This window comes from Scyliorhinus canicula, chromosome 8 (assembly GCF_902713615.1).
Source record: "Scyliorhinus canicula chromosome 8, sScyCan1.1, whole genome shotgun sequence".
Classification (NCBI taxonomy): domain Eukaryota; kingdom Metazoa; phylum Chordata; class Chondrichthyes; order Carcharhiniformes; family Scyliorhinidae; genus Scyliorhinus; species Scyliorhinus canicula.
This window is the reverse complement of record NC_052153.1, coordinates 122,404,789-122,432,144: the sequence shown is the minus strand read 5'-3', so window position 1 is coordinate 122,432,144 and position 27,356 is coordinate 122,404,789. Positions and strand designations below refer to the sequence as shown.

The 27,356-nt window shown below is 50.2% G+C and overlaps 1 protein-coding gene across 6 annotated transcripts in view; it reads left to right on the top strand.

Moving 5' to 3' along the window:
* pam (peptidylglycine alpha-amidating monooxygenase) overlaps positions 1-27,356 on the top strand; it is a 351,236-nt gene that overhangs the window by 265,913 nt on the left and 57,967 nt on the right. For all 6 annotated transcript variants that reach the window (XM_038805182.1, XM_038805179.1, XM_038805184.1 and 3 more), the window contains one exon: positions 3,857-3,928. In XM_038805182.1, coding sequence (XP_038661110.1) covers positions 3,857-3,928 — 72 coding nt within the window. The remainder of the gene's footprint in view (positions 1-3,856; positions 3,929-27,356) is intronic.

The following is a 27,356-nucleotide window of genomic DNA, read 5'->3' as shown; positions in this document are numbered from 1 at the left end:
AACTTCACGCCTCATCTTCACATAGGCCTCCTTCTTCCTCTTAACAAGAGATTCCACTTCTTTGGTAAACCACGGTTCCCTCGCTCGACCCCTTCCTCCCTGCCTGACTGGTACGTACTTATCAAGAACATGCAATAGCTGTTCCTTGAACAAGCTCCACATATCCAGTGTGCCCAACCCTTGCAGCCTACTTCTCCAACCAACACATCCTAAGTCATGTCTAATGGCATCATAATTGCCCTTCCCCCAGGTATAACTCTTGCCCTGCGGGGTATACTTATCCCTTTCCATCACTAACGTAAAGGTCACCGAATTGTGGTCACTGTTTCCAAAGTGCTCACCTACCTCCAGATCTAGCACCTGGCCTGGTTCATTACCCAAAACCAAATCCAATGTGGCCTCGCCTCTTGTTGGCCTGTCAACATATTGTGTCAGGAAACCCTCCTGCACACATTGTACAAAGAATGACCCATCTAATGTACTCGAACTATATCTTTTCCAGTCAATATTTGGAAAGTTAAAGTCTCCCATAACAACTACCCTGTTACTTTCGCTCTTTTCCAGAATCATCTTCGCCATCCTTTCCTCCACATCCCTAGAACTATTAGGTGGCCTATAGAAAACTCCCAACAGGGTGACCTCTCCTTCCTGTTTCTAACCTCAGCCCATACTACCTCAGAAGAAGAGTCCCCATCTAGCATCCTTTCCGCCACCGTAATACTGTCCTTGACTAGCAGCGCCACACCTCCCCCTCTTTGCCCTCTTCTCTGAACTTACTAAAACACCTAAACCCCGGAACCTGCAACAACCATTCCTGTCCCTGCTCTATCCATGTCTCTGAAATGGCCACAACATCGAAGTCCCAGGTACCAACCCATGCTGCCAGTTCCCCTACCTTATTTCGTATACTCCTGGCATTGAAGTAGACACACTTCAAACCACCTACCTGAACACTGGCACCCTCCTGCGAAGTCAAATCTGTGCTCCTGACCTCTATACTCTAAATCTCCCGTACCCTAAAACTACAATCTAGGTTCCCATGCCCCTGCTGAATTAGTTTAAACCCCCCCAAAGAGCACTAACAAATCTCCCCCCCAGGATATTGGTGCCCCTCAGGTTCAGATGTAGACCATCCTGTCTATAGAGGTCCCACCTTCCCCAGAAAGAGCCCCAGTTATCCAGAAATCTGAATCCCTCCCGCCTGCACCATCCCTGTAGCCACGTGTTTAATTGCTCTCTCTCCCTATTCCTCATCTCACTATCACGTGGCACGGGCAACAACCCAGAGATAACAACTCTGTTTGTTCTCGCTCTGAGCTTCCATCCTAGCTCCCTAAAGGCCTGCCTGACATCCTTGTCCCCTTTCCTACCTATGTCGTTAGTGCCAATGTGGACTACGACTTGGGGCTGCTCCCCCTCCCCCTTAAGGACCCGGAAAACACGATCCGAGACATCACGTACCCTTGCACCTGGGAGGCAACATACCAAACGTGAGTCTCTCTCGCTCCCACAAAATCTCCTATCTGTGCCCCTGACTATTGAGTCCCCAATTACTAATGTTCTACTCCTTTCCCCCCTTCCCTTCTGAGCAACAGGGACAGACTCCGTGCCAGAGGCCTGTACCCCATGGCTTACCCCTGGTAAGTCGTCCCCCCCACAAGTATCCAAAACGGTATACTTGTTACTCAGGGGAACGACCGCAGGGGGTCCCTGCACTGACTGCTTCTTCCCAGTCCCTCTTACAGTTACCCATCTATCTCCAGTCTTTGGTGTAACTATTTCCCTGAAGCTCCTATCTATGACCCCCTCGCCTCCCGAATGATCCGAAGTTCATCCAGCTCAAGCTCCAGGTCCCTAACACGGTTTTTGAGGAGCTGGAGTTGGGTGCACTTCCCACAGATGAAATCAGCAGGGACACTGACGGCGTCCCTCACCTCAAACATTCTGCAGGAGGAGCATTGTACTGCCTTCCCTGACATCACCTCTAGATTTAAAAAATAACAAGAAAAAGAAAAAGAAAGGAAGAGCTTACCTGATATTACCTCAAACCCTGCTCCCGCTCAAAGGTAAGCAAATTTAAAGGCACTCACTCACCTTCACGACAGGCCCCTGCTCCCGCTTCCCAACCACCGTGGGGTGGGGGGGTTGGTTAGAGGAGGAGGTAGGGTGGGAAACCTCACGAAGTGTTTCGGGTTAACTGTCACTTGCCAACAGCCTCTCCACAAACCACCTTCAACTTAGGCTGACCGCACTGCACGTATGCAAATTTCCCCAGAACAGCTGATCAGTAGCTCTGCTCTGCTGCCCTCTGCTGGATGATTGCCTTCACTCAAACGCCTCGGGTCCCCTTCGCAGATTCACCTTCAACTTAGGCTGACCGCACTGCACGTATGCAAATTTCCCCAGAACAGCTGATCAGTAGCTCTGCTCTGCTGCCCTCTGCGGATGATTGCCTTCACTCAAACTCCTCGGGTCCCCTTCGCAGATTCACCTTCAACTTAGGCTGACCGCACTGCACGTATGCAAATTTCCCCAGAACAGCTTGATCAGTAGCTCTGCTCTGCTGCCCTCTGCTGGATGATTGCCTTCACTCAAACTCCTCGGGTCCCCTTCGCAGATTCACCTTCAACTTAGGCTGACCGCACTGCACGTATGCAAATTTCCCCAGAACAGCTGATCAGTAGCTCTGCTCTGCTGCCCTCTGCTGGATTTTGTATGGGAATGGGTCCCTGCACATGAATGTATTTTGCTTCTTGCAAGTCAAATGAGCTGAATTGCAAATTTGACTAATTGCTTGATAGTGTAGCAATTAATGCATGCAGAATTATTTAGCAAATACTGGCCAATTGTGGAATTACATCTAATAGTCGATCTTTTGTTTTAGGTTTGTAAGCATGGGCTGTTTGAGTACAGTCTGTACCCAGCCTATTATGAACATCTAAAGGGACATGCTGTTTGATCCAATCAGCTGATCACCAAGGCATATGACCTACCTACCTAGCATTGATTGGCACTGAAATGCATACACAATTGTGTGGTATGCAGAAGGTTTTTTTGGACCTATAGCAACATTCTGTTAATGGAAAATGCCACTTGCATAACCACTTCATAGCGGCAACATGAAATGTCTTCCTTAACCTTTATTCAAATTTCTTAGCCTTTGCAGGGTAAATGGCCTACCACACCATTGGGCCTTGTTTATTTCAGTGCTGGTGAAATACCAGTAGGCAGATCGTATGTCACAGCGATTGACTAGTCGAATCAAGTGGCATGTTCTTTCAGTTGTTTGTACAACCCCTACTTGCAAAACCTTAAATGGGATGTCTGCTGTTATCGGGCAGCACTTGCTGACTAATCCTGAGTCCACAAATAGAAACACTAACAACCAGTTTAGGATAATCAATCGAGCTAGTAAAATGGCTGTTATTCCTGCTGGAAACAACATGCATTCAAATGCAGGGGCCTGTTCGTTGCAAAATAAAAGGAATATTTTCAAGCATTGCACCTTTCTTGAATTACCCAGGAACCTATAGTTCCCTGTTGCTTTCTCTATGGCAACATCTTGGCCAATCAATCAGCATCCTTTTCTCCACTGGTATAAATTGTTGTGATCATTTGAAGTTAAGCATTCCTACATTTTTGCTGATGAATTAAAGACAAAAGATTTTGACAACATGTCTCTCTTTTTGGCAATTTTCCAAATTTTGGCTGTTTTAAAATGTTATAACGTTGCACATCGACCATGTTTATAACGGTAGTGCACACTGATGGGATTTTTGACATGTGTTTGAAGGTGGCTACTTAAAAATAAATTGCAATAACTTTAAAATGTACTTTTCATCAATGCAACTAATAGGTAAAGAGAACCCAGATGAAAATGTTATACTGCAGCAACCTAAGAGGGAGGAAGAGGTCGTTCTTGACCAGGGTATGTACAATCATGCATAATAAATATTATATTTCTCATTGGTCTGGAAATTATCATCAACATCACTTGTATATGAAGTGATGATAAAACATAAAAAATGTACTGCATGTTAATATCCTGGAAATCTCCCGAACAGCACAGTGCATGTACTTACACCTCAGGGACTGCAGCGGTTCAAGAAGACAACTCACCATCACCTTCTGAAGGGCAATTAGGGATGGGCAATAAATGCTGGCCTAACGTGTGACATCCACATCACATAAATGAATTTTTAAGAAATAGTGTCAGACTTTGCAGTCAGTAGTGAACAAAAGCGATGGCTGTACATTATTTGCACTTGCCAAAGACTTGAGATTTTGTAATGGAACTTGCTAGATTAGAGAACCAAAACAGCATGGCACCCTCTGCAGGGCATCTCTGTGAGCAGGTAATCAACTGCGCCCTTCACCAATCACATTGAAAAACTGTAATTTAGCAGTACAGAATTATCAGTTTTGAGTATTCATTTGAGGTCAACTGAGGTGCAGAAAGGGAGATAGGATTAAGAGATTAGAGAACGAAAAATTAAAAATAAATCAACTTTTTATAATTGTCGAACAGGAATAGAAATCTGAAGGAATAACGTTGTACATTTGTAAGAGTTCATTTTTACTGTGAAAGAAGGTGTGTGGCAAAAATTTTGAATTATCTTGCTGTTAAATAGACAAGACCCAAATGATTTTGAGAGTTTAGCTTGTATTAGCCCTATAAGTACTTCAATATCAACTAACTTCACTTATTTCAATGATGAGTCAGAAGACAAAGTACCTTTCTGAGGAAGCATTTTAGAAGCAGCACATCTCATAATGACTTTTGGATATCCATGTTTAATGGTGCAGTCTAGCCACTGGAAGCTGTCTGATTTGCAGGTAAATAACAGCAAATGTTGTGAGCTTCACTGTTTTTTCTGCAGCAAAATCTGGCCCAATTATGATGAGGAACTGTAATTCTGTTATGTAAAATTGCTTTTATTAAATTCCATTCTACTCACTGCAACATCAAATGATGGATATTCAGCTGATGCAATCATGCTTGTTTCCACAAAAGGACTGCACACAATCACATTGCTAGCACTCTTTCCAGTAAGTAATTCATGAGGCATCAATCAGCAGGCTCAAGAGCTGTGCAAATAAAACACATCACATACAATGTGACCTGCATAGGATTATTTTTACCGCATCTACGCTTTTATGTTCACCGCGGAATTTGTCTTCCTTTTTGTGGATAGTGGAATCTTATTAGATTCTCTTCAATTAAGACAGCAAGATGTGTGAATGTACCTTTGGTTATGCTGTCTTAGCAAAGAAAAACAGCATTTAATTGGAACAGGGGGAAAGGATATCCGTATAAAGTGGTTGTCTAATAACTAAATTTACACTAACGTAAAGCTCTGGAAGTACAGATCAGTGATACTATTGCTATCCAAAAATAAATCCTGAACATCTATGTTATGGTGCATGTTGCAAGTTGTCATCAGGCCTTAGGTTAGTCTTCGATAGGTAGAGCTAATTTCCCTTACTAGGCAGATGAGAAAAAGTAGGGTAGTGACTAGTGACATGCATCACTGTATATACACAAGGGGTTAATGCAAATACACTACAATTAAGTAACCATTAGAGGGAGCACCAGAGATGTCATGACATGCAGACATACAGCCAATGGGTCATTACAACATGACACAACCAATGGGTAATCAGGACACCCAGAGGTGGCATTACCACAAGGGGGCACTACACGACCCATATAAAAGGACAGGGCACACAGGCTCTGCCTCTTTCTACAGACAGACATCTAAAGAGTACATTGGGTCAACAGCATCACACCCAGCACATGGCTTAGATCAGGCTGGTAAAGATAGACTGAGTTACTACAGCTAGATTAGCAGAGAGTCGAACTCATTTAAGAACTGTGTTAATAGTTCAATAAACAAGTTGAACTCATTTCATAGTCTGGAGCTTCCTTTGTCGAAGCAGCTTATGCTACACGAAGCAGCATAACACAACGTGCTGGGCAGCACGGTAGCATGGTGGTTAGCATAAATGCTTCACGGCTCCAGGGTCCCAGGTTCGGTTCCCGGCTGGGTCACTCTGTGCAGAGTCTGCACGTCCTCCCCGTGTGTGCGTGGGTCTCCTCCGGGTGCTCCGGTTTCCTCCCACAGTCCAAAGATGTGCGGGTTAGGTGGATTGGCCATGCTAAATTGCCCGTAGTGTCCTTAAAAGTAAGGTTGGGGGGGGGGGGGGGGGGGGGGGTGTTGTTGGATTACGGGTATAGGGTAGGGTGATCATTTGCTCGGCACAACATTGAGGGCCGAAGGGCCTGTTCTGTGCTGTACTGTTCTATGTTCTATGATAACTGGAGTGCCTGTGACATCTATTTAGTTCAACTCAGCAAGATCCATGACAACCAGCAACTGAACCCAGGCATGATGATCGAGATTCCTGTTCCTAATCCACTCAGGTACCACGGCAATCTTAGTGCCAACTGGCGTTCATTCAAGCAAAAATTTCAGCTTTGCGTGGAAGCATCTGACCTGCATGGCATGGCCGATGCTGAGAAGATTGCTCTTCTCCTCACCATTGCGGGTGAACATGCAACAGAGATCTTCCGCTCCTTTAAATACTCCAAAGGGCAGGACAGAACGCGATTCCAGACAGTCCTGGACAAATTTGAAAGCCACTGCAAGGTAAACACAAAAGAAGTCGGTAAAACTGGCACCAATACTCACCACGAGGCAGAAGTAGGGTTGCAACAGAAGCAAATGGCAATTTTGATTGGCAGCCACCTTGCGCGTATCCAGCTGGCCCAGTCTGCATGTGCGCAATTCCCGGGAAGACGCGAACCGGCAAAACATGCGTAGTTGCGAAAAGAGCGCACAGTAAAGGAAAAGCAATTTGCGCATGCGCAATCCACTCCTACGCTTTACCTCACGAGCGTCATGATATCAGAGGCTATGCCCACTTAAAGGGGAAATGTCCGAAAATTACAAAGAAGAGTTTTAAAGCCGCAAAACACCATTCTTTCACCTCGAAAGACAGAACAATGCCTGAACTTCTACCAGTAGTTGAAATCAACCTCCGCAGAACCCTGCAACAAGCAGTTAGCACCACCCAAAGAGATGATTTGGTCCTTGAAGATGACTACTCAGACGATGATTTCTTCCTTGGACACAGAGCGCAATGACAGTACTGAAACACAAGAAGATAATTGGTTTATCGAAGAATACTACTCAGACATGGTTGAGTTATTCGGATATGATGATCATCCAAGCATCAGCGCCGTGGTTGAAAATCTCAAAACGACTCTACTCATGGTAGATAAAACCATTACCATGATGTCATGGCAGATCGTCGATACATTGGATGACAGCAACCTGTCAAATACCCACGAAGAAGACGAAGCCCACAGAGAGCGGCCTGTGCCACACGAAAAGTGGTCCACGCACCACGAAGAGTCCCCGACTCCACACAGAGGGTCGTCCACACACCACGAAGAGACCCCGACTCCACACAGAGCGATGAAAGACTCCACAGCAAGACCACTGCACAGCTCCATTGAGAGCACACAGATCGATTCCACAGCGAGACCACTGCATGACTCCACACAGGGAACGATGGAAGACTACACAGAGAGAGCGATACAAGCTTCCACAGCGAGCTCGTTGACAGACTCCACAATGGGAGCAACTCAAGACTCCAAAGCGCAGTCCATGCATGAACAAGACCATGAAGGTCTATCCACCTTATCTGAGCAACCAGCAGCAGACGATGCAAGCCTGCCATGCTCACGTGAACAACAGAAAGACTATGATAGTCTACCCAGATTACTTGAACCACCATAAGAAGATTCTGACAGTCTACCCAGCTCATCTAACCAACAAGAAGACACTGCAGGTCTCCCCACTGTATGTGAGACAAGTGATCACAATTCCCATACAAGATGTGCAACATCACAGCGAGACTGACAGATCTCAGCTCGTATGCACAGAGGCACTTGACAATCCAATTGAAACTACTCGTGAGTCCAGTGCAACCACGCCAATTGAAACCTCATCCACTCGAGCCTCTCCACAAGAAAATGAAATCTTGAACATTTTGACTCCAGACGAAGAGCATCAAGAAACCAAAGATGATTCAAGTGAACCTGAAATGACTCCGGCAGAGGACCATCAAGAAACCAAAGATGATTCAGGTGAAACAGAACGGACTCCAGACGGGAGGCATCAACAAGCAAAAGATGATTCAAGTGAACCGGGCATGACTCCAGATGGGGAGCACCGAGGAATCAAAAATGAAACGCTCAATGAAACAGCAGATGCCACAAAGGACAGTGACACAATTAACTTTGTGAAGGACTCGAATCCTCCATTCGGAATGGTCATTGAGCGCAACAAACACAACAACAAAACCTACAAAAACAGCAACACAGACATCAACAAGAAGCGTATCAAAGGCACCAACGTCAACAACAAGCACGACAAAACCAACAACACTGGAACAACGACTGGTACGACATGTTACAACTCTGCAAATGCAGGACACTGTGACAGCACAGTTCAAGACAATGGCAAGTGTGCAGACATACCATGGCATGATAACACATCTTACAAATTCATGTTTGCTACACTACAAACAAGCAGACCAGCTTTCAAGGCAGCTGACATATGGCATCAATACCGCAAACACAGACACCAGTCCAGGTCAGACAGGAAAGATGACATCAAGAATTGCTACCACAAGCATCGAAAAAAAGAGTCCAAATCAGACAACAAAGTGATTTGACCATTTGAACACCTTGGTTGCTTAAGCATAGGGACGCTGACGGCGTTCACAAGGAAATGACAACATCAACATTGACACTTCAATAACTAAACAAGAAAGCTCCCTCGACCATATAAATTCATGAACTTTGGTCTCGTCAATATTATTTAGTATTGTATAATCATCACTGTCATCAGGACTTGTACATGTCATCACTTATCTACCTATTTTGTTCAATTTTCTTTCACCAAGTACAGAAAATATGTAACACGGAAAAAGGGGGGATGTAGTGATATGCATCATTGTATGTACACAAGGGGTTAATGTAAATACACTATAACTAAGTAACCAGTAGAGGGAGCACCAGAGATGTCATGACATGCAGACATACAGCCAATGGGTCATTACAACAGGACACAACCAATGGGTAATCAGGACACCCAGAGGTGGCATTACCACAAGGGGGCACTACACGACCCATATAAAAGGACAGGGCACACAGGCTCTGCCTCTTTCTTCAGACAGACATCTAAAGAATACATCAGGTCAACAGCATCACACCCAGCACATTGCTTAGATCAGACTGGTAAAGATAGACTTTTTCTTTTTTTTAAAATAATTTTTATTGAAAAATTTTGAATTTATACAACAACAACGAACCATAATAAAATACCAAAAATAACAATAATAAAAGCAATCATAAACATTCACCCCACCTCCATGATCAACACAGCATATTAACAACAACGCAAAGTAACACAATATTAAGTTACATAATAGAAACTACAATAAGGAACCCCCCCCCCAGGTTGCTGCTGCTATTGACCAAGATACCTATCTCTGAGCCAGGAAGTCCAGAAAAGGCTGCCATCGTTTATAGAACCCTTGTATTGATCCTCTCAGGGCAAATTTGACCCTTTCCAATTTTATAAATCCCGCCATGTCACTGATCCAGGTCTCCACACTTGGGGGCCTCGCATCCTTCCACTGCAGCAAGATCCTTCGCCGGGCTATTAGGGACGCAAAGGCCAGGACACCGGCCTCTTTCGCCTCCTGCACTCTCGGCTCTACCGCAACTCCAAAAATCGCGAGTCCCCACCCTGGTTTGACCCTGGATCCAACCACCCTCGACACTGTCCCCGCCACCCCCTTCCAGAATTCTTCCAGTGCCGGGCATGCCTAGAACATATGGGCGTGGTTCGCTGGACTCCCCGAACATCTGGTGCACCTGTCCTCACCCCCAAAGAACCTACTCATCCTAGTCCCGGACATGTGGGCCCGGTGCAGCACCTTAAATTGGATGAGACTAAGCCTCGCACATGAGGAGGAAGAGTTGACTCTCTCCAAGGCATCCGCCCAAGTCCCATCCTCTATCTGCTCCCCGAGTTCCTCCTCCCATTTAGCCTTCAGCTCCTCCACTGACGACTCCTCCACCTTATAGATGCATTACCTTATAGATGTCAGACACCTTCCCCTCTCCGACCCACACCCCCGAAAGCACTCTGTCCATCGTCCCCCGCGAGGGCAGCAACGGGAATCCCTCTACCTGTCGCCTAGCAAACGCCTTTACTGTAAGTATCTGAACATGTTCCCTTGGGGAAGCCCAAATTTATCTTCCAGTTCCCCCAGGCCCGCAAACCTCCCGCCAATAAACAGGTCCCTCAATTTACTGATGCCCACCCTTTGCCACCCCCTAAATACCCCATGCCTGTTCCCTGGGATGAACCGATGATTGCCACCCAATGGAGCCTCCATCGAGTCCCCTGTTTCCCCCCTATGCCATCTCCACTGTCCCCAGATTCTTAGGGTCGCCGCCACCACCGGGCTCGTGGTAAACCTCTTAGGGGAGAGCAGCAACGGCGCCGTTACCATGGCACCCAGGCTCGTACCTCTACATGACGCCATCTCCATTCTTTTCCACGCCGTCTCTTCCCCCCTCCATCACCCATTTACGCACCATTGACACATTGGCCGCCCAATAGTACCCCAAAAGGTTGAGCAGCGCCAGCCCGCCTTTATCCCTCCCTCGCTCCAGGAACACCCTCTTCACTCTCCTAAAGAAGGCCCTGGGGATAAAGATGGGCAGGCACTGAAAGAGGAACAAGAACCTCGGAAGCACCGTCATTTTGACGGACTGCACCCTCCCCGCCAACGACAATGGCAGCATGTCCCACCTCCTGAACTCCTCCTCCATCTGATCTACAAGTCTGGTGAAATTATGTTTGTGAAGAGTCCCCCAGTCCCTGGCCACCTGCACCCCCAGGTACCTAAAGCTCTCCCCTGCCCTCCTAAGCGGGAGCCTACCAATTCCTTCCTCCTGGTCTCCAGGGTGCACCACCAACATCTCACTCTTACCTAAATTTAGTTTATAACCTGAAAAGGTCCCAAACGCAGCTAGCAGCTCCATCACCCCCGGCATCCCTCCCACCGGGTCTGCCACATACAGTAACAGGTCATCGGCATACAACAACACCCTATGTTCCTCCCCACCTCGCACCAAACCTCTCCACCTCCCTGAATCCCTCAACGCCATCGCCAGCGGCTCGATTGCCAGTGCAAACAACAAGGGGGACGGGGGGGCAACCCTGCCTGGTCCCTCGGTAAATCCGGAAGTACTCCGACCTCCTCCCATTCGTGGCCACGCACGCCATCGGGGCCTCGTATAGCAGCCTCACCCATCTAATAAACCCTTCACTAAATCCAAACCTCCCCAACACCTCCCATAAGTACCCCCACTCCACTCTATCGAAGGCCTTCTCCGCATCCAGCGCCACCACTATCTCTGCCTCCCCCTCAATCGCCGGCATCATGATGACATTCAACAATCTCCGCACATTCGTGTTCAGCTGCCTTCCCTTCACAAAACCTGTCTGGTCCTCGTGTACAACCCCTGGCACACAGTCCTCTATCCTGGTGGCCAGGATTTTTGCCAGCACCTTGGCATCTACGTTGAGGAGAGATATGGGCCTGCTGGGGGTCCTTGTCCCTCTTTAAAATTAACGAGATCAGCGCCCGCGACATCGTCGGGGGCAAAGTCCCCCCTTCCCACACTTCATTAAGTGTCCGCACCAGCAAGGGGCCCACCAGGTCCACAAACTTTTTATAAAATTCCACCGGGAACCCATCCGGCCCCGGTGCCTTCCCTGACTGCATCTGCCCGATCCCCTTAACTAGCTCCTCCAGCTCAATCGGCGCACCCAACCCCTCCACCTGCTCCTCCTGCACCTTCGGGAAAGAAAGCCCGTCGAGGAACCTCTCCATTCCCCTCCTCTCCCCCGTTGGCTCCGACCGGTACAGTTCCCCGTAAAAGTCCTTGAAGACCTCATTCACCTCTACCCCCTTCCGCACCACATTCCCACTCTTGTCTCTCACTCCAGCAATTTCCTTAGCCGCATCCCGCTTGCGGAGCTGATGAGCCAGCATCCTACTCGCCTTTTCACCATATTCGTACACTGCCCCTTGTGCCTTCCTCCACTGAGCCTCCGCCTTTCTAGTGGTCAGCAAGTCAAATTTAGCCTGCAGGCTGCCCCTCTCCCCCAACAGTCCCTCCTCTGGTGCCTCTGCGTACCTCCTGTCTACCTCCGGCATCTTTCCCACCAGTCTATCCCTCTCACTCCTCTCGCTCCTCTCCCTGTGTGCCCGGATGGATATCAGCTCCCCACGAATCACTGCCTTCAGGGCTTCCCAGACCACCCCCACCTGAACCTCCCCCGTATCATTCACCTTGAGGTACCCCTCAATACTTGCCCGGACCCTCCTACACACCTCCTCCTCCGCCAACAACCCCACATCCAACCACCACAACGGGCGCTGGTCCCGCACCTCCCCCATCTCCAACTCTATCCAATGCGGAGCGTGGTCGGAGATTGCAATGGCCGAATACTCGGCCTCCTCCACTCTCGGAATCAGTCCCCTACTCACCACGAAGAAGTCTATCCGGGAGTAGACCCTATGTACGTGGGAGAAGAAAGAGTACTCCCGTGCCCTCGGCCTCACAAACCTCCATGGATCCACCCCGCCCATCTGGTCCATAAACCCTCTCAGTACCTTGGCCGCCGCCGGCCTCCTACCCGTCCTAGAGCTGGACCGATCCAGTGAAGGATCCAACACCGTATTGAAGTCCCCCCCCCCATGATCAGACCTCCCGCTTCCAGATCCGGGACCCGTCCCAACATACGACTCATAAAGCCCGCATCGTCCCAATTTGGGACATACACACTAGCAAGTACCACCTTCTCTCCTTGTAGCCTGCCCCTAACCATAACATACCTACCCCCCTTATCCGCCACCACCTCCGATGCCTCAAACGACATATTTTTCCCCACCAGAATCGGCACTCCCCGGTTCTTCACATCCAACCCAGAGTGGAAAACCTGCCCCACCCATCCCTTCCTCAGGCGGACCTGGTCCGCCACCTTCAGGTAGGTCTCCTGAAGCATTGCCACATCTGCCTTTAGCCCCTTCAGATGAGCAAGTACCCTCGACCGCTTCACCGACCCATTCAATCCTCTCGCATTCCAGGTGACCAACCGAATCAGAGGGCACCCCGCCCCCCTCCCCCGTCGACTAGCCATAGCCCGTCGACTGCCCGCCCAGGCCAGCACCCCTTGCCCGACCCAGTCCCCACAGCGACAACACCTCACCTCTGTCACCCCGGCCCCCACCAGCTCCTTCCTGACACCACCAGCAGCAACCCAGTATTCCCCTTTTCTCTCTCTCTCTCTCTCTCTCTCTCCCCCCCCAGGCTAGGAACCCTCCTAGCCGCGAACCGTCCTCCATTGTACTTCAGTGGGTCAGCTAACTTCTGCTGACCCCGGAATCTCCCGCCAATAACCCGACCCCTCCCAAAGTGGGATCATCCCCCAATCTATCCCTCCTCCAGGCACCGCTCCAGCGCGGGGAAGAACCAGTTAAGGCCCCGCCTCCCCCGTCATCGTCTCCACCCCCCAGCCCCGCAGCGCGGGAAACCAGAGGAAAGCCCGCGCTTTCGCACTGCCCCACCACACCCTTCTGACGCAGCTCACAAATACCAGCCACACTCCATACCCCCAACCCGACATAGAATACAACAAACCCCCCCAACCCTCCCCGCAAGATACAAAACTCAAACAATGCCCCACAGCAAAAAAAAACAGAACAACACCCCCATAAATAACCATATCAGAATTGCAAAAGTACCGAAAAAGAGAACACAGCAACAGCAGAATCCAGCAATAAAGTATTACAACCGACCCCGCAACCCCCAACCCCTAGTTCAAGTTCAGTTTCTCCGTCCGCACGAAGGCCCACGCCTCCTCCGGGGAATCAAAATAATAATGCCGGTCCGAATAATTTACCCACAGGCGCGCAGGCTGCAACATTCCAAACTTAATCTTCTTGTAAAGCACCTCTTTCGTCCGATTAAACCCGGACCGTCGCTTAGCCACCTCCGCACTCCAATCCTGGTAGATCCGTACTACCCCATTCTCCCAATTGCTGCTCTTCACCTTCTTGGCCCAGCGCAGCACACACTCCTGATCACTGAACCGGTGGAACCTCACCAGCACCGCACGCGGGTGTTCATTCTCCTTAGGCCTCCTGGCCAGTACTCTGTGTGCTCCCTCCAGCTCCAAGGGCAGATGGAAAGACCCGGCCCCCCACTAGCGAGTTTAGCATCGTAGCCACGTAGGTTGTCAGGTCCGACGCCTCCAGCCCCTCCGCAAGGCCCAAGATCCGCAGATTTTTCCGCCTCATGCGGTGATCAAGCTCCTCGAAGCGTTCCTGCCTCTTCTTGTGGAGTGCCTCGTGTCCCTCCACCTTACTCACGAGGATCCCGGCCTCCTCCTCTCGTTCAGTGGCCTGCGTCTGCAACTCCTTGATGGCAGCACCCTGGGTCGTCTGAATCTCTGAGAGCCTTTTGTCCGTTTCCTGCAGAGAGCTCAGTACCTCAGCCTTGAAGTCTGCAAAGCAGCGCAGGAGTGCAGCTTGTTGCTCCAGGGCCCACTGCTTCCACTCCTCTGGAGCTCCGCCGGCCGCCATCTTGGATTCCTTCCCTCGTTTCTTTCTGGGGAGCTGCTGCCATTTTTCCCCCTTTTCACTCCGAGTTCGAGTCATGGACTGTGGGGAAAGTCGATCAGCACATCTTCTCCCACCGGGAGACGTCGAAAAATTTCCGTTTTGGGCTCTAAAAAGAGCCGAAAAGTCAGTTTAAAAGGGGAGCTCCCAAATGTGCGGCTTCCTACGTCATCGCCGCCACCTGAAGTCGGTAAAGATAGACTGAGTTACTACAGCTAGATTAGCAGAGAGTCGAACCCATTTAAGAACTGTGTTAATAGTTCAATAAACAAGTTGAACTCATTCCATAGTCTGGAGCTTCCTTTGTCAAAGCATACATCAAGGAAGCAGCTTATGCTACACGAAGCAGCATAACACAACAGTGACACTGAGAACAGCAACACATTTTCTTATTACCTTCAGGTAGAAAATGACCTGGGGCTTTGGCAAGAGCATTATCAGAGAAAACCCGGTACTGAGACACAGTGGACTGGATTCTCCCAACCCTGCACCGGGCCGGAGAACCCCGCAACCGCGCCACGCTGCCCCGACGCTGGCACGGAACCCTCCGGGGAGGGATGAATCAGCGCCATTGGAGCCAGCCGCAGGCCGCCGGTTCTCCGGCCCGTATGGGCCGAGTGGCTGCTCTAAAAAGGCAGAGTCCCGCCGGAGCCATCCACACCTGGTCGCAGCCAACGGGAACTCTGCGCGCAAGGTCAGGGGGCTGCCTGTGGGGGGGGGGCCACCGATGGGGCCTGGCCCGCGATTAGTGCCCACCGATCGGCGGACCGGCCTCTTGCTCCCCGGGCCTATTTTCTTATGAGCCAGCCCCTGAACTCCCGCGCCATGTTGCGTCGGGGCCGGCGCGTTGAGGGAGGCCACAGCACATGCGCAGGTTGTCGCCGGCGCCACTGCCCATGCGTGGATCCCGCAGCGCACAGTTTGCGCCGGGATGGGGGGCTGGAACAGCGTGAACCGCTCCAGCGCCATGCTGGCCCCCTGTATAGGCCAGAATTGGTACTCCCAGCGGCCCGTTCACGCCATCGTGAAATGCGACGGTGTTTCCGACGGCGTGGCACTCTGCCACCGAATGGGAGATGAAATATTGTGGTTGAAGAACAAAAGTTTGGTGAAAGGGGTACATTTTAAAGAACTTCCATAAAGAGGAAATGAAGAGATACGGAAAGGTTTAAGGAAGGAATTTCCATAGTTTAGGGCCTTGGCAGCTGAAGACGTGGCTGCCAGCATTACAATGATTAAAGCTCGAGATGCTTGAGAGGCCAAAATTGGAGGAATTCAGATAACATGAAGGTTGGGGAGCTGCGGAAAATAGAGGTAGGAAGAGGTGAAGCCATGGAGGGATTTGAAGACAAAGATGAGAACTTTAAAATTACAGTGTTGTTAACTGGGAGCCAGCACAGACGAGCTGAGGTGGGGTGAGAATCAGGTGACGTTACAAAAATGGAAGTGAATAGACTTCGTGATGGATATGTGGTCGGAAGCTCATCTCTCGGTGAAATTAAGTATTGAAAAGCCTGGTCCAGCCCCAGACAATTACGACGGAAGAAGGATGGAGTTGGTGACTAAGGAATGCAGTTTGTGGTAGGGACTGCAAAAGCCAATGATTTTTGGTCTTCCCAATGTTTAGAGGGCACAGGTTCATACAGAGGCCACAAGTCTACAAGGACCAACTCCAGTGCCAATCTGGCATTGTCTGGAATGTGAAATATACATTTACTCAACTTACTTTAAAGGGAAAAATTTACCATGATAAAGCCTATATCAGTAGCATTCTCTGGAATCTTTACCAAGTGAGGATATTGTTTTTAGTTGAGTACCTACTTGAGGTGTTGCAATTTGGCTCCATATAGGTGTTGATAATGTAAATGACCAGATAGCTTGGTATTAAATAAGATTCAAAATGCATCCATATTGATGTTAGTGTCTGCATTTGTCTATCTCTAGGCACAACGAATACAAATTCATTGCCTTCCCTAAATAATTCAGTGCTTTCCCTGAAGAAAAACTGTATTTCAGTGTTACAATGTTGAGAATGTGAACAGCTATATTAGTTAGCATAATCTATGAAGGACAGTATAGTTTATGAATGGTAGTTACTCTATTAGCAATTTTTGCAAACGCTCTTAATTTCAACTCTGCAACAATGGCCAATAGTAGTTTCTGCTTTGAAAGTCGAAGAGTCCTTGCAAGGAAGCAATGTTTAGGATATTTACAACATTCAAAGTACTTTATTGTTCTCTGAGTTGTAAGGGCAAATATTTTGAAATTCAGTACCGTGGATGATGTCCCACAAGGGACCACTTTTACTGGGAAATTGCCATACTGCATTCCGTCTGCAAATAAAAGGATGGTTAAAATATTTATGTTTGTTATTAAAAATGCAGTATTATGTTTCAAGCTGAATTTCTCAACAATTGTGCAGAACATTTAGCAGATGTTTGAGCAGGAGAAAAAGCATTTTAATTAATCTCTTTTTTGGGGAGTGCATGTTGGGGGGAGAGGGGGATGTAGATAACATTTTCCAGCAAATTACGTTTTTGATTGTGTTCTGTGAGATCATACCAAAGTGCTAATGGAGAGCTGAGTTACAGCAGGTTTTGCAGACATGGTCGAGCCAGAATACACAAATTTTTTTTTAATTTAAAGGTTAAACAAGGCGTTAGGACTGATTGAAGAGGTTTTGCAGAGAGCTGGCACAGGCACAAAGGGCCAAGTGGCCTTCTTCAAAGTTAGTGTGAACTTGCCAAAAATGACATTAAAGCAAGCCATGACACAGACATGTTTTTGACCACAGCTGAGCAAGTACATGCATCAAATAGGTCCCTTCCCACTAATTTAAATAGTCTATTGGCAGATAAGATATTTGTGAGAATGCCCCCTAAACCTCACCCCAGTCAAACCCCCACCCACCCTCCATGCCTTCTCAGGTCACCCAACTGCCCTATGCCACTTCAGTGCTCTCATGTGTTCTCCAGAGCTATTCATTCTGCATGCACGATGTACAGTCCTGAGCAGTCATGCAAAGCAATGGGAACTATTTTCCTCTAACGATCCAGCGAAACCCTGAATTCAAGTACACTATCATTGATACTGGAAAGAAGAAAAATTGAAATCCTTTAAGCGCCTAGTATAGTTGTAAACAATAAAGAATCCACATCAAAGAAACAGCCCAACATTACAACTTGGTAAAAGATTCCGTTTTTGTTTAATTAATAGACCACTTGCTGAGCTGAAGGCATTAGCAGAGTTTGAAACCCAGCTAAGCATTCATAATGACTACAACTACAAGAACAAAAACTTCCAGCTATATTGTCTGAAACTGACCGAACCGTATGGTTATTTCCATTTAAAAGCAGAGTGCCTGTCAATCATTGGAGTGAAGCAGGTGCAGAGATTTTTTTTCAAATTTCAAAAGCGGGATTTTTTTTTAAACAACCAGAGCTGTCAGTTGATTTCAATCGCAACACAAAACCTGATAGAGGCTGAAAATACATGTTTTACACATTTACTGCATTGTGGCACTTTTGCTTTCATTCAATCCCTCCATGACCGACGCCCAGAGGCAACAGGGTGTACCATCTGCAAGATGCACTGCAAGAACTCAGCAAGGTTCCTTAAGCAGCAACTTCTAAACGCATGACCACTACCGTCTAGAAGGACAAGAGCGGCAGATACCTGGGAACCCCACACCTGGAGCTTCCCCTGCGCCACTTACCATCCTGAATTGGAACTACATTGCTGTTCCTTCACTGTCGCTGTATCAAAATCCTAGAATTCCCAACCTAGCGGCACTGTGGGTGTACCTACAGCTCAGGGACTTCAGCGGTTCAAGAAAGCAGCTCACCATCACCTTATCAACGGCAAGTAGGGATAGGCAACAAATGCTGAACTAGCCAGTGTTGCCCACACCCCTTAAATTTTTTTTTTTTTAAATTAGGCATTTTTATCCTGGCTAACTATCATTTTGTGCAGAGTATGGTGCAGATACAGTTAATCATTTCCAGCACTAAGATTTGCTGAATTGGCAGAAGTCAATGAAGTGCATGTTCCGATTACGTGCTGTCTAATTTGTCTGGATTCATGTTGAGTTCGGCATCAATGTTATCTGATTCTCCCCAAGCTTTATTAAGACATCTTTTTTTTTAAATAATTTTTATTCAAATTTTCACATTTTCACAAAAGTGACAACAGTAACAGAAAATTCTAAGAACAAAAAGAACAACCCACCCCCCGTGTATACAAGAGAGAAAAAATAAATAAATAAACGCCCGTCGTTGGCAAAGATTCAACCCAAAAAAAAACAAAGAGAAAACCCCCCTCCCGGGTTGCTGCTGCTGCTGACCTTTTGATTTTACTGTTCTGCCAGGAGATCTAGGAATGGTTGCCATCTCCTGAAAAACCCCTGCACTGACCCCCTTAGGGCAAATTTCACCCTCTCCAATTTAATAAACCCCGCCATATCGTTGACCCAGGCTTCCACACTTGGGGGTCTCGCATTCTTCCACTGAAGAAGAATCCTCCGCCGGGCTACTAGGGACGCAAAGGCCAGAACACCGGCCTCTTTCGCCTCCTGCACTCCCGGCTCCACTGCAACCCCAAATATTGCGAGTCCCCAGCCTGGATTGACCCTGGATCCTACCACCCTCGATACCGTCCTTGCTACACCCTTCTAAAATTCCCCCAGCGCTGGGCATGCCTAGAACATGTGGACATGGTTTTCTGAGCCACCAGAGCACCTAATACACCTATCCTCGCTCCCAAAAAACCGGCTCATCCTTTTCCCGGTCATATGAGCCCGATGCAGCACCTTAAACTGTATGAGGCTAAGCCTCGCACATGAAGAGGAGGAATTCACTCTTTCCAGGGCATCCGCCCACGTCCCCTCCTCAATCTCCTCACCCAGCTCCTCCTCCCATTTACCTTTCAGCTCCTCCACCGAGGCCTCGTCTACCTCCTGCATCACCTGGTACGCTTCCGAGATCCTCCCCTCTCCAACCCACACCCCCAAGAGCACCCTGTCCTGAACCATTCGCGGCGGCAACAGAGGGAACCCTGCCGCCTGACAAACGCCCTTACTTGCATGTGCCTAAAGGTGTTCCCCGGGGGTAGCCCAGACTTCCCCTCCAGCTCACCCAGGCTCGCGAACTTCCCGTCTATGAACGGGTCCCCCAGCCTCCTGACTCCTGCCCTGTGCCAACTCAGGAACCCGCCATCAATTCTCCCCGGAACAAACTGATGGTTCCCCCGTATCGGGGACCCCATCAAGGCCCCCACCTCCCCCCTGTGCCGCCTCCATTGCCCCCAAATCTTGAGGGTAGCTGCCACCACCGGGCTCGTGGTATACCTCGTTGGAGGGAGCGGCAGCGGCGCCGTTACCACGCTTCCAGGCTCATGCCCACACAGGTGCCATCTCCATCCTCTGCCATGCTGCCCCCTCCCCGTCCATTACCCACTTACGCACCATCGCTGCGTTGGCAGCCCAATAATACCCACAGAGGTTGGGCAACACCAGCCCCCCCATCCCTGCCCCGCTCCAAGAACACTCGTCTCACCCTTGGAGTCCCGTGTGCCCACACAAACCCCGTAATGCTCCTGTTAACCCGTCTAAAAAGGCCTTCGGGATAAGGATGGGGAGGCACAGGAACAGAAACCTCGGGAGCACCGTCATCTTGACTGACTGCACCCGACCCACCAGAGGCAGCGGCATGATGTCCCACCTCTTAAACTCCTCCATTTGCTCCACCAGCCTTGTGAGGTTACGCTTATGCAAGGCCCCCCAGCTCCTGGCCACCTGAACCCCCAAGTACCTGAAGCTCCTCTCCGCCCTTTTCAGCGGGAGCCTCCCAGTCTCCCCCCTCATGGTCCCCCGGGTGAACCACAAACAGCTCGCTTTTCCCAAAGTTAAGCTTATACCCTGAGAAATCTCCAAATTCCCGGAGGATCCCCATCACCACCGGCATTCCCTCCACCGGGTCCGCCACAAACAACAAAAGGTCGTCCGCGTAGAGCGACACTCGGTGCTCCTCCCCACCCCAGACCAGCCCCCTCCAATCCCCCGACTCCCTCAGCGCCATAGCCAGGGGTTCAATTGCCAGCGCAAAAAGTAGGAGGGACAGGGGATACCCCTGCCTCGTCCCTTGATATAATCGAAAATACTCCGACCTCCTCTTATTCGTGGCCACACTCGCCATCGGGGCCTCAGACAACAACCTCACCCAACTGACGAACCCCTCTCCATACCCCGAACCTTTCCAGCACCTCCCACAAGTACCCCCACTCGACCCTATCAAAGGCCTTCTCCACATCTAGCGCCACCACTATCTCCGCCTCCCCTTCTACCACCGGCATCATTATAACGTTCAAGAGCCTCTCCCGTACCAGCCTCCCCGGACAAGCGCCGGAATGTGGCGACTAGGCTTTTCACAGTAACTTCATTGAAGCCTACTTGTGACAATAAGCGATTTTAATTTTTCGTTTCATATTAATGTTCAGCTGCCTCCCCTTCACAAACCCCGTTTGATCCTCGTGGATAACCTGTGGCACACAGTCCTCTATCCTCGTGGCTAAGATCTTTGCCAACAACTTGGCGTCCACATTCAAGAGCGGGATCGGCCTGTATGACCCACACTGCAGGGGATCCTTGTCTCGCTTAAGAATCAAGGAGATCAGCGCTCGAGACATCGTCGGGGGCAAAGCCCCCCCCCCGCCTCGTTGAAGGTCCTAACCAACAGGGGGCCCAGCAGGTCTGCATACGTCTTGTAAAATTCAACCGGGAACCATCCGGCCCCGGTGCCTTCCCCGACTGCATGTTCCCTATCTCTTTGACCAGCTCCTCAAGCTCAACTGGCGCCCCCAGTCCCTCCACCCGTCCCTCCTCCACCCTCGGAAATCTCAGCCACTCCAAAAAGCGCCCCATCTCCCCCTCTTCCGCCGGAGGTTCGGACCGATATAGTCTCTCATAAAAGTCCCTGAAGACCTCATTAATGTCTACCCCCCCCTCCGCACCACATTTCCTCCCAGATCCTTAACACCACCAATCTCCCTGGCCGCATCCCGCTTACAGAGCTGGTGTGCCAGCATCCTACTCGCCTTCTCCCCATACTCGTACACCGCACCCTGAGCCTTTCTCCATTGAGTCTCCGCCTTTCTGGTGGTCAACAAGTCAAACTCAGCCCGAAGGCTGCGCCGCTCCCTCAGCAATCCCTCCTCCGGGGCCTCGGCGTACCTCCTGTCCACCCTCACCATCTCCCCCACCAATCTCTCCCTTTCTCTCAGCTCCCCTCTCTCCCTGTGGGCTCGAATGGAGATCAACTACCCCCGAACCACCGCCTTCAGCGCCGCCCAGACCGTCCCCACTCGGACCTCCCCATTATGGTTGGCCTCTAGATATCTCTCAATACATCCTCGAACCCGCCCCCTCACCACCTTGTCCGCCAGCAGCCCCACCTCCAAGCGCCACAACGGGCGCTGGTTCCTCTCCTCCCCCAGCTCGAGGTCCACCCAATGCGGGGCCTGGTCCGAAATGGCTATCGCCGAGTACCGCAATCAGCGCCCTACTCAAAATGAAAAAATCGATCCGGGAGTAGGCCTTATGCACATGGGAGAAGTATGAAAATTCCCTGGCCCTCGGCCTCGCAAACCTCCATGGATCCATCCCTCCCATCTGGTCCATAAACCCCCTCAGCACCTTAGCCACCGCAGGCCTCCTACCCGTCCTGGAACTGGATCGATCCAGTGGCGGATCCAGCACCGTGTTGAAATCCCTCCCCCCATTATCAGGCCCTCCGCCTCCAAATCTGGAATCCGGCCCAACATGCGCCGCATGAAACCCGCATCATCCCAATTCGGCGCGTATACATTGACCAGCACCACACCCTCCCCTTGTAGCTTGCCGCTCACCATCACGTATCTCCTGCCGCTGTCTGCCACCACACTCGACGCCTCAAACGACACCCTCTTCCCCACCAGGATCGCCACCCCCTGGTTTTTTGCATCCAGCCCCGAATAAAACACTTGGCCCACCCACCCTTTCCTCAATCTAACCTGATCCGCCACCTTCAGATGCGTCTCCTGAAGCATAGCCACGTCCGCCTTCAGCCCCCTCAGGTGCGCGAACACGCGGGACCGTTTGACCGGCCCATTCAGTCCCCTCACATTCCAGGTGATCAGCCGGATCGGAGGGCCACCTGCCCCCCTCCCCCGTCAACTAGCCATCACCCTTCCGTAATCCGTCACGTGCCCACGCCCCCCCGCTCAGCCCGTTTCCCACAGCGACAGACCCCCATCCCGACCCCCTCTGCACGCTCCAGCTCCTTCTTGGCCATTCCAGCAGCAATCCGGTATCCCCCTCTCTTTCCCCCCCCACTCCCCCCCCAAGCTAGGGCCCCCCCTAGCTGCGTAACTCCAGTCATTGTACTTCCATAAGTCAGCCGACTCCTGCTGACCTCGGCTGCTCCCGCCACCCCAATTACCCTCCCCAGTGACACACACCCATTCCCCCAATGCCGACCCCGCCCCCTGCTTCTCCAGCGCGGGAGAAAAGCCTGCGCCCCCATTCCAAGCCTCGCCCCGCCCGACCCAAAACACGGGAAGACAGGCACATGACCCAACAGGGCCGCGAACCCCACCCAAACCCGCAACCAGTGAAATAATAAAAATCCCAACATGATATGATAAAACACCCAAGTAAACAGATAACAGTCCCGAAAAGCAGAAAAGAAAAAAACAGAACAGCAAAAAAACATCATCCAATAGAATCAAAAAAAGCAAAACGATATCAAGAAGGACAAAGCCTCCGGGCTGCATATAACGTTCCCCAGCCCCCAGTCTTCAGTTCAAGTCCAGCTTCTCTGCCTGGACAAAAGTCCAGGCCTCCTCCGGGGAGTCAAAATAGAGCTGGCGGTCTTTATAAGTGACCCACAGGCGCCAGCTGCAACAGGCCAAACCTGACCCCCTTCTTGTGGAGCACTGCCTTCACCCAGTTAAAGCCAGCCCTTCTCTTCGCCACCTCCGCACTCCAGTCCTGGTAGATCCTGATCTCCGTATTCTCCCACTTGCTACTCCTCTCCCTCTTCGCTCAACGAAGCACACACTCACGGTCGACCAAGCGTTGAAAGCGGACCAGCACCGCCCTGGGCGGCTCGTTCAGCCTGGGCTTCCACAGCAGCACCCGATGGGCACCCTCCAGCTCCAGGGGTCCCCGGAACGACCCCGCGCCCATCAGCGAGTTCAGCATCAGGACCACATAGGCCCCCAAATCCGAACCTTGGAGTCCCAAAATCCGCAGATTCTTCCGGCGGGAGCGATTCTCCATCTCCTCCATCCTTGCCAACCATTTCTTGTGAAGTGCCTCGTGCGACTCCACCTTCACCGCCAGGCCCAGGAGTTTGTCCTCGTTCTCCGAAGCCTTCTGCTGCAGCTCCCGAATCTCCGCAGCCTGAGCCATCTGAGTCGCCCAGAGCCTGTCCAGCGATGCCCTCAACGGCTCCAGGATCTCAGCCTTTAGTTCCTGGAAGGAGCGCAGCAACAGCTCCTGCTGCTCCCTCGCCCACTGCTGCCACGCTGCCGGTTCCCCGCCCGCCGCCATCTTGTCCTTTCTGCCTCGCACCTTCTTCTGCTGCAAAGTTGATTTTCTGGTCGCTCCACTTCTAGTCCAGCCCATCCAACGGCCGCCAAGCACAGAGGCTGCGTTCCCACCCGGGGAAAAGTCAAAGCAGCGCCGTTGCGGGCCCTCAAAAGAGCCCGAAAGTCCACAAATAGCAGGAGCCACCGAACGTGCGGCTTAGCACTGCATTGCCGCAACCTGAAGTTCTATATATACATTACATTTTTCTTGCCCACGCTAATTTACTTTATTGTACAGAGAGGCTTATTTTGTCCTTCATTTAACTGACCCAATGTACATTTCGCTGCCCTCTGGATCGGTCTATAGATCCCCCCCCCTACATCCCCGTTGTCTCCCCCTTCCTCTCCCCCCCCCACCCCTTTGGTTTCAGGTGTTTTTCTTTTGTTTTCAGGGAAGGAGGGTGGAAGGTAGTCCCCCCCCCCTCCTGCCTCTTCTCTTGCGGTTTCCCCACCTTCCTTCCGTCTCTGCCCCCAGGTTGCACAATCCTTTGGATCCTCATCTATCTTGTTTTTTTAATCTTGGCTTACTCCTCGTTGCTGGCCTCGAACAGGTTTTGCTTGTGCCTAACAGGTCTTCTGGTAGTATGGTTTCTGGGGCCCCGGGGTAAGCTACTGTTTCTTTGCGGAGGAAGTGTTTTATTTGGAGGTGTCTCATTTCCTGACCTTTTGCTAGTTTCCGCTTCCTCGTTAGTTCGTTCAGTGTCGCCAGTCTGCGCGCTACGTAGAAGTCCCCGACCATCAGTGTGCCCCTGTCCCGCCTCCATCTTTTGAAGGTGGTATCTAGCATGGCTGGGGGGAATCTGATTGCCGCAGATAGGGGCCATGGGGGACGTTTTAGTTACCCAAAGTGTTGTCTCAACTGGGTTCACGTTCTCAGCGTGGCCGCTACCTCTGGGCTTGTTGTGTATCTTGTTGAGGAGGATGGGAGTGCTGCTGTGGTCAGGGCCGGGAGGGTCGTTCCTTTACAGAATGCCTCCTCCATTTGTACCCAATCTGTGCCGGGCTCTTGTACCCATCCCCTTCATTCTTTCTGCTATTGTTGCCCAGTGGTAGTATTGTAGGTTTGGTAAGGCCAAGCCCCTTTGATTTTCCTTCTTTGCAGTGTCGGTTTGGGAATTCTCGGATTCTTACACCCCTACACAGACACCATGATTAGACTGTCTAAATTTTGGAAAAAGACTTGGGGATGAAGATCGGTATGGATCTAAACAAGAAGAAGAACCTTGGCAGTACGTTCATCTTGATCGTCTCTACTCTCCCCGCCAGGGAGAATGGGAGTGAGCCCCACCTTTGAAGGTCTTTTCTTACTTCCTCCACCAGGCTGGTCAGGTTCCACTTGTGGATCTGTGTCCAGTCTCTGGCTATCAGGATCCCCAGGTAACAGAATCTGTTCTGGGCTGTTTTAAAAAGATTCAAAATATTTTGACATTTCACAGAGAAATATCATTGAAAGTGAGTAAATTATAGTCTGGTAAAATTAATTCTAGTGTCCAGCAAATGTATTTGGTGAATCGGTGAGCCATTGAAATCAGGAAAGTCCCAGGTTCGATTCTGTTTGCTGAGATGGTCTCATCGAACTGTGGGGCAAAAAGGGCATGTCATTTATCTTTAACCCCATGGGTAAAGAGAGTTGGGCTTCATGTTTCTGATTGGCATCCAATGATCCCAACTTGCTATCCATATATGTGGATGTTGAATTAAGACATGATTGATATCTGTACTATTTCTTGTATCAACACTGGCATCTATCTGGCAATGTGGAAAATTGCCCAGGTGTGTCCTGTACACAAGAAATGGAACAAATCCAACCCGGCCAATTACCACCCTATCAGTCTACTCTCCTTCATGAATAAAGTGATGGAAGGAATCATTAACAGCGCTATCAAGCGCAACTCATTCAATAATAACCTGCTTACCGACGCTCGGTTTGGGTTCCGCTTGGGTCACAGCTCTTTACCTCATTACAGCCTTGGTTCAAAGAGCTGAATGCCAGAGGAGAGGTGCGAGTGACTGCCCTTGACATCAAGGCAGCATTTGACTGAGTATGGCAACCAGGAGCCGTAGCAAAACTGGAGTTAATGGGGTTCAGGGGGAAAACTCTCAGCTGTTTGGAGACATACCTGGCACAAAGGAAGAAGGTTGTGGTGGTGAAGGTCAATCACCTTCAGCTGCTTCATCATTGACCTTCCTTTCATCATAAGGTCAGAAGTGGGTATGTTTGCAGATGACTGCACAATGTTCAGCACCATTCTTCACTCCTCAGAGAATTGCTTCACAGCGCCAGGGTCCCAGGTTCGATTCCCAGCTTGGGTCACTGCCTGTGCGGAGTCTGCATGTTCCCCCCCTGTGTGCGTGGGTTTCCACCGGGTGCTCCGGTTTCTTCCCACAGTCCAAAGATGTGCAGGTTAGGTGGATTGGCCATGCTAAATTGCCATTAGTATCCAAAATTGCCACTACTGTTGTGTGGGGTTACTGTGTTATGGGGATAGGGTGGAGGTGGGCAGTTGGGTTGAGTGCTCTTTCCAAGAGCTGGTGCAAACTCGATGGGCCGAATGGCCTCCTTCTGCACTGTAAATTCTATATCCAAATGCAGAAAGACCTGGACAACAACCAGGCTTGGGCTGACAAGTGGCAAGTTACATTTATGCCACACAAGTGCCAGGCAATGATCATCTCCAAAAGACAGGATCTAACCATCGCCCGTGGACATTCAATGACATTACCATCGCTGAATCACCCCACAATCAACATCCTGGGGGTTACCATTTATCAGAAACTGAACTGGACTAGCCCTGTGGCCATCAGGGCAGGTCAAAGGCTAGGAATCCTACGGTGTGTAACTCACCTCATGACCCCCCAAAGCCTGTCCACCATCTAGAAGGCACAAGTCAGGAGTGTAATGGAATACTCTCCACTTGCCTGAATGAGTGCCGCTTCAGCAATACTCGAGAAGC